This window comes from Morus notabilis, unplaced genomic scaffold, assembly GCF_000414095.1.
Source record: "Morus notabilis unplaced genomic scaffold, ASM41409v2 Scaffold250, whole genome shotgun sequence".
In the NCBI taxonomy this organism is placed as follows: domain Eukaryota; kingdom Viridiplantae; phylum Streptophyta; class Magnoliopsida; order Rosales; family Moraceae; genus Morus; species Morus notabilis.
This window is the reverse complement of record NW_010358072.1, coordinates 188,455-196,117: the sequence shown is the minus strand read 5'-3', so window position 1 is coordinate 196,117 and position 7,663 is coordinate 188,455. Positions and strand designations below refer to the sequence as shown.

At 36.1% G+C, this 7,663-nt stretch overlaps 1 protein-coding gene across 2 annotated transcripts; it reads right to left on the bottom strand.

Moving 5' to 3' along the window:
- Positions 1 to 627: 627 nt before the first annotated feature.
- LOC21397589 (gamma-tubulin complex component 5) lies at positions 628 to 7,113 on the bottom strand. 2 transcript variants are annotated; one of them, XM_024161306.1, is made up of 18 exons: positions 6,833 to 7,113; positions 6,654 to 6,738; positions 6,431 to 6,546; positions 6,080 to 6,343; positions 5,909 to 6,006; positions 5,158 to 5,320; positions 4,938 to 5,048; positions 3,799 to 4,788; positions 3,428 to 3,580; positions 3,224 to 3,323; positions 3,047 to 3,141; positions 2,490 to 2,681; positions 2,359 to 2,415; positions 1,869 to 1,940; positions 1,566 to 1,664; positions 1,223 to 1,354; positions 938 to 1,108; positions 628 to 849 (listed from the first exon to the last, which is right to left on the bottom strand). In XM_024161306.1, the coding sequence occupies exons 2-18, from the start codon at positions 6,673 to 6,675 to the stop codon at positions 679 to 681; spliced, it is 3,006 nt and encodes a 1,001-aa protein (XP_024017074.1). In that variant the 5' UTR covers positions 6,676 to 6,738; positions 6,833 to 7,113; the 3' UTR covers positions 628 to 678. The 2 variants fall into 2 exon arrangements, with proteins under 2 accessions (XP_024017074.1, XP_024017073.1); XM_024161305.1 differs by having other exon boundaries at positions 938 to 1,354.
- Between the last annotated feature and the right edge of the window lie 550 nt (positions 7,114 to 7,663).

Sequence of the window (7,663 nt, the reverse complement as noted above, 5' to 3'; positions counted from 1 at the left end):
GAACAGAGATAATTTTCAAAGAAGAAAAAGAAAATCCATAATTTTTTTTAAAAAAAAGATTAGGCTTCAAGTCTTGAACCAAGACTCAATGCATTGAAAAGAACTCACACACCTAAACAACAATTGAGCTAGTCTCAATTGGCATTTCCATATACATAGTACCCAGAAACCACCCACAACTGGCTAAACTAAAACACCCGCCAGGTATGCCAGTTTGTAAAACAAATTTGGGGCTTCACTAAACTTTCTTTGTACATACAGAATTACAACAAACTCGTTGAGCTGAAGCAGGCTTCACGAGATTTTCAACCGCCTTTTTCGTTCGAACTTTGAAGTTTCAGAACATGGCATCCCATGTTTCCATGGAAAAGCATTCTAGTAATTTGCTTCCGATAAGATTGGAGCTTTAAATCATTAGCAATATCATTCCCAAGTCATCCATGCATACCAGGAAGGATTTTGATGGCAGGTTGGAGTCTTCTAAAAAGCTACGAGCACATATACTTCAATACATCATCCCAGTATCAAATTGAACCTCCAGATATTGGTCAAGGACAATGCCGATCTCTTGCTACAAGTTCATCTGATCTTCTTGAGAGTAACGTGCTCTTCACATAATGTACACACACTGAGAAGTACTAGACTTAAACTCTAGAATAAACCAAAAAAATCCACCAATCAGTCTGTTCTACTAACAAATGCTTTTCGCGCTCTTGATGCAGCATTTTCCAAGTTTGGGACAGTCATCAGGTTCCCACTATCAGACATGTAGAAGTAATTATAGTTGATCCTAGTAACTAAATCAGCCAAATGAGGAAAGTTACCCACATTGAGCTTGAAAGAGAGGACCTGCATAGCACACCACAAGTGAGATGCAAACTTTTAAAGTAGAGAATTGAACGGAGGCCAAACAGGGGAAGGTGGAAGGTTGGATTACTCTTAGGAGGAAAGCAATGCAATCATCGAACTGTTTCTCAATGCGATCAATTTCCATTTCACATTTGGCCTTAATTGCAGAAACTGCTCCGCCACTAAGAGTCTGCTGTACGGTATAGAAGTCTAATGCTAATCCAAGAATGCTGTTGATTCTGCTTGCAATGAGAGCCCACTGAATGCAAAAGAGAACAATAAAGTCTTTGATTTTTTCTATAGAAGGGTCACACTGAATATAATATCCAGATAAAAAAATAAGAGAGAGAGAAAGAGAGGGAGAGAGACCCACGAGCTTATCTGGGACTACAAAACACTGCCGCTGAATCGACAACAAGTAAGACTCATGAACTTCTATAACTTCGTCCAAAGAACGAGCGGCTGCCATACTCTCACAGAGGTCCTGCCATGCACTGTGATATACCTGATTATGAAATACTAGTCAGCGACCATATCATTTCATCATTTAGCATCTATACAGACAATCATAAAAAGAAGTAAACAAAACAAAAAACGAACAAACTAATGGGAATTTTATGCTAATGGAATGCGCATTCTATTATTACGTTCCCACAGGTATTAGGTTGCAAATAGAATCCAACTTTCAGAGTTGATTTCATAGATTAAAGTCTTACTCTGTCCATCACATATTGGTGAAAGGCATCCACAAAATGGAGAAGTTTTTGCTCCACCAACCAGTGATGCTTACAGTAATTTGTTGCAGTACCTCTTCCCTGCAAATGAAAATGTAATTAGGAAAAAAATAATCACATCATAGAAGCACCACATCACATTTTAGTGAAGAACAAGTCCAATCATCATTAGTTCTTATATAAAATAGTTAAAATTGTTATATGCCATATTGTTGACAAGGAAAAAAAAAAATGTACTTGGATGCCTGGACAATACTGCAAGAAAGCAAATGAACAGAAATAAACCTTCCACATCCACCTCCGAGCTTTATCAAGAAGAAATTTTGCACGCTTGACCTTCAATAAGAAACCCATCACCTGCATTGCATTAAGAACGTCATGATGAAATGAAATTACATTCTAAGAGCATCTCCAATGCAATGTCAAATTTCTAAGCCAATGCCAAAATATGGCATTTGGGTAAGAACCATTCTCCAATGCTATATGCTTAATGTCATTTGGCATGCAGTTGCTATTGGTAGATGTGTCTACTTTTTCACTTAATAATTACAACCTTGCCATTTTCAATTTATTTAAGGTTTTAAAAATCTTACCTTATAAGTTCCAAAGCATAAAATCTATATGACCAAAATTATGTATAGCATTATACATCGGAAGTTGGAACACAAAATAGAGCAACATATTAAATCATTAATGTGTCATTTTTACCCTTGTTTGTGCTAGCATTATACGGTTTTAGATTTTTACACCTATAAATAAATGTGAAAATAGCTACCTGGTTATACTTCTTGATTGCCTCAGTATTAGCAATGAGTTCCAATGGCCACGAGACCTGTTGCAATCAGAACCTACAAACATTTAAAAAAGCATGAACGGAAAATAAAAGAGAGTGATTCAAAAAAAGACCTTGTAGGTAAACTTTAGTAAATCAAGGTCACTGATTCCAAAGATTTGTGCACGACTTCCATGAGGAGTTGTTGGAATGGTATCAGTGTACGATTGCTCTGTGCTATTTGAACCCTGACTTTTGGCGAGGGACACAATTAATGAATCTGGAGCACTTAGTAGCACACTATCAGCGGAGTTTCTTATAGACTCCTGCAGCAAAACAGTATAAATATTTCGATTAAAAGAGTATAGGAAACTCCAAAAAAAAAAAAAAAAAAAAGGCAGAGCAATATTAATTACTGTCAACACCGAAGCATGGTCTAAAACATTTAATACAGTAACATACAACGACAAACACATCTTATCCTAAAATCAATGGTGTGTATTGTGTTGTGACTTGTGTCCATAATTTAATATAGCATCCTTAGAGAGCAATATTTCACCATTCATGAAAGAAAAAGAACAATGCTATAAAACTAAACAGAAAGATGCTTGTTCTTGTTAAAAGGAAGAAAGTCAAGAAAAATTCAATGAACCTATAAGATAATACAATGAACTTTTAGAATATACTGCACCTGTAATATGGTGTTTAACTCAAAGTCATCATCCCACGTTTCTCCTTTATCCAGCTTATTGAAAATCACAGTTAAAAAGTGCTGTAACAGATCACCTACAAAGAGAAAGGAACATGTCGAGGGAAACTAGTGTCTATCAAGAGACAGAGATATTAGATTTTTCAACTTACAAGATACCTGATCCTAACAAGTAAATGGCACGTAAAACCGCAAGCTCATCCATTAATCTCCAATCATCCATTAATTTTGACAATATGTCCTTGCCAATGCAATCGACCTATGACAGAAGTCAATTTTAAAAATATGCCTCCAAGCAAAAAAAAAACACACACACACACACACACAAAGACGCCAAACTTCTGGCTCAATGACACGATTTACCTGCTTTTTGATATAGACAGTAAGGCACTCTTGCATTATAACAACAGGAAGTATATTATTTTTGGGCTCAAAATTCTGAATCCAGCTGAGAACTCTTGATGGAAGGGTGCTCTTTTTCTGGAAAGGTAAGAGCTCTGACAGACGACAATCATCCTGTTTCGAAGACATATAAGGATATCTTAAAAATCCGCCAATGAAATCTACAAAAGCTAAATCATAATAATAATAATAAAAAAACAAATTGTCATTTTATACTTTTGTTGTGGATTGAAATTTGATGCTGTTTCGCATTTTTAGCCATCTTCCAATTAATTTCTGTTTTTTTTTTTTTTTTGGTCGTTGTTTCACGGAACTCGTGAAAAAAACAATACCTGAATGGAAGGAAGAACAGTAGGAAAAGGAAAGATCACTTCTAACATCTTAGAGTCATCTTGTGAACGAAGATGTTCTGATTCACCAAATCCAAAACCAAAAGTGTAGTTTGTTCCTTCAACTGCAGGAAAGGTGCGACAATCCTTACCGAATATAGCCTTTCGTAAAGCCTCATCATTTAGAGGGGGCAAATAAAAATTTTTGGATAAATTTAGTACTTTCCAGGAATTCCTATTCTTGGAAAGATTCCCTTGGCATACAGTAATAACTGGATTTTCAGGACAGAAGGATCTCAAAAGAGGCAGTCTATTTGCATCAGCTGCAGTCATTTTCACTTCACTTGTTTCAGCTAGATTATTTCCATCCTTAAATCCAGATGTAACATAAATCAATCCTTTCTCCAAGAGTGTATCAACCAAAAATTTATACCAAATTTTTTCAAAGCAAGTCATAGGCAAACGCTCAATTTCATTACTTCCAACTTTTTCTTTTCTCAAACAAAATCCAAGCGATTGATGAATCTTGGTTTTACACCAGTCATCTTGGCAAAGATATCTGAATATGCGATCACCGTGACCTATAAGACCTGCTACCGACACACAAAAAACTTCTGACAATGTTAAACCTGCAATGCTTTGACCATGATGAAAACCATCTTTTGAATTTCCATAACCTTCGTCAATTTTAAAATCATTTCCTCTGCCATTTATTCCTGAAGAGATCATTGGAATATGCCGAATCAGCTGCAATGACTTTCCAGCAGAAACAATTGCCTTAGCTATGTCCTTGATAAACAGAGGACCATTGCTCTGTTCCTTCCCTTTGGCTCTAGCCATCGCGATGGATTCCCTTTGGCCAACTTCCTTTTTGTCTAGTGGGGAGGAAAGCTCAGAATCTAACTCTAGACACTGTGTTCGTCTGAATAGGTAGCTTTTTTCCCAGAAGTCAGCCTCGTCAATAGAAGTTGCTTTATTAGCATAAAAGAACATCTGCAAAGAGGGGATATATGATCAACAAAGTTTTATAGGGAATAAATCACACTTCAAAGTCAAAAACAACTCAAGTATACCGCATATACAAAAATTAAAATGGACATATAATATCGTGTATACAGATGAGAGAACAAAATCAAACTTACCTCCTCAAAAGGATCATCAAGTGTGCCTTCAAAAAGCCATGAATCAAGACCTTCGATATAAGGCAACAAACTCCCAATAAACATGTGAAGTATCATCTGATATTCTTCCTCCTGAAAAGATTACAAGGTCTAAATTTTGATGGCGTAATGGGGAAAAGTGTTCCGAGTAACTAACTGTACAGTGTACACAATAACAACGTAGCAAGAAAGTGGTCACAACCTCACCACCTTGCACTAGACACACTTCATCTAGCTTCTTGTAAAGAAAGTCAAGGATATGAACTGCCACATCAGCAGCTGGAACAGAAGAATTAGACTCGAAATATACTAGAGGAATGGCACCATGCACTGTTTGTAATAGATACTCAGCACCTGAGCAAAGACTAATATCAATAAACAGTCATCAGCAATCTACATGACAACAATAAACCAACACACACATTATCCATTGATGCAACATCAGCAATGGAAGCAGTGACATTTTATCCAAATGATAACACATGCACGTTGCTTTCCGAAAATAAAACAATAAAAAAATAGGAAAAAAAATTCCAGTACACGAACATGTTATCAAACCTTAAAGGTTTCCTAGAGAGTTTTCTGGGTGATGAAAACAAATGTCTCATCTCCTAAACTTATCGAATTAGTTTATGGGGCTGACAAAATAACATTAAAAAAAACAACTATGAAGGAAAAATATCAACTCAAACTTTACACCAATTTCCATAAGCACGGCTAATATTAAAAGAATAATTGCAGCCTCGTTCATTTCACCGATTCGAGTTTTTAATTTTAGGTTTTTACAGTTAAAAACTCTCAGAAAATATCACATCTAACTTTTTCTGCTACTGTTAAAAGCTCTAAAAAAATATCACATATCAACTCGAATTGAAAACTCGAATCCGCGAAGCGAACAAGACCTACATATCGACTTAATTAAGATAGAGTTACAAAAGCTACTGCAAACAAACCTAGATAATGAATTCGTCAATCCCAATAAGGTAGGAGTAGTTCCAGTGCCAGCATTGCTCATCTTCGTTTGTTCCTTTAGAGCAATATCACGTAATCTCTGCGACAAAAACAAGTTAAAAAAAATGAAATAACGTATTCTCACTATAATGATTCACCATCCAAATACGTACCCGAAGCCAAGCAGATGCAGAGCAAGCAAATGCCCTCAAGGTGGGTGGAGGCGATCTGACCCATTTCTCAATTTTAGTGACCAAAATTCCCACTAGTTGTAAACATGTAGCGGCATACATAAACTGATTAACAACGGCGTGAAGACTTGTCTGAGAGAGGTGCGTAACATAAATCCCAGTTTTGGCACGAAAACGTTTTCCATCATCGTCCCAATAAAACAAGGAGCTCGAAAATCCTTGTAACGTTTCAAGTACACCTCGCACCTTTCAAAAGAGTTTTAGAAAATTGTTTTGGGTTGAAAAAGCATAGAGGGAAAAAAAGAAAATAAGAAAATAAGAATTGGGCATTACCACGTCGATTTCAATTGTGCTCAAAGAGGAAACTGGTGCTGCAAAATGAATGCTATCCGAAAAGCCACTGTAGATCTTATTGATAAAGCTTTTAGAAACCTCTATTTTCCCCGCATCTGATAAAAAATTAAAAAAAACAACAACAACAAAGTTCCAATCTTTATGCACAAACCAGCAATATTATACAATTAAACTCAAAAGGGAAAATACGAGAAAACAATACCGTAGCAAAGCGGTTTTCCCATCGAGATAATTGATGTAAGGAAGCAGTGAAAGCTTCAACGCAATAACAACCGAAGCAAGAAGGCCTATATTCGTAGAATTAACAAAATAAAATTACAAAAAATATAAAGAAGATATTGATCAAATTGGGGTTTCCTGCAAAAAGAATTGGGGAATTACCTGATCAAAAGGCTTTAACAGATCGAGTTGAAGTCAGAAAAACTCTCTAAGTAGAGAATGTGGGTTAGGGTCGCAGATCTGCGTACAAGCGATTGAAGCCGAAAAAGTGTTTTGGGGTGTGCCCTAGTTCTCCTTTTCTTCTTCTGATTCTGCTGAATATTCGATCGCCGGACGAAGGCCGAGAGAATCTTGCAGAGTGGAGTGAAGAGTGCGACTCTTTTCCGATGAGTTCCCGCCGACGTTTGGCGCAGAGAAAATGGATTTGAAAATTCGGAGTATTTACGAACAGGCCAAGACGAGGCAAAGTTATTGCCACGCGGAGAGGTTTTATTGGTTGTTCGCTTCCCTGGAAGGCTGGAACGAAGAGAGATTGGCCCGGGTAATTACAATTGAAAAGAGCTCTAATTTAGATAGCTAACTTTTTACGATACAATTTAACCGTACTCTCTATTATAATTAGACATCTCTCTGTTATGACTATGATTGGCGATCCGGATAACGATATAATAATACTATTTAAAATTTGTATAAAATTAATAGATTTAAATTTATTATAAATAGGCCTTGATTAAAATTAAATTGAATCTGTGAAACACGATTAAATAACGTGTCATTTTTAAATTAATCTATTAATTTATAATTAACCTGTCATAACTTATTTATTAAACATATCATATTTAGATAACACGATTATACTACCTATTTGTTACCCGTTTATCACCTAGGTTAAAAATGTTTCACACTATTTATTCTTTCTTTCTACCTCTAACCTCTCCATTCTCGCGCCGCCTCACACCACCTCACCCAAGTCCAGCATTTCTACTTTTCTTC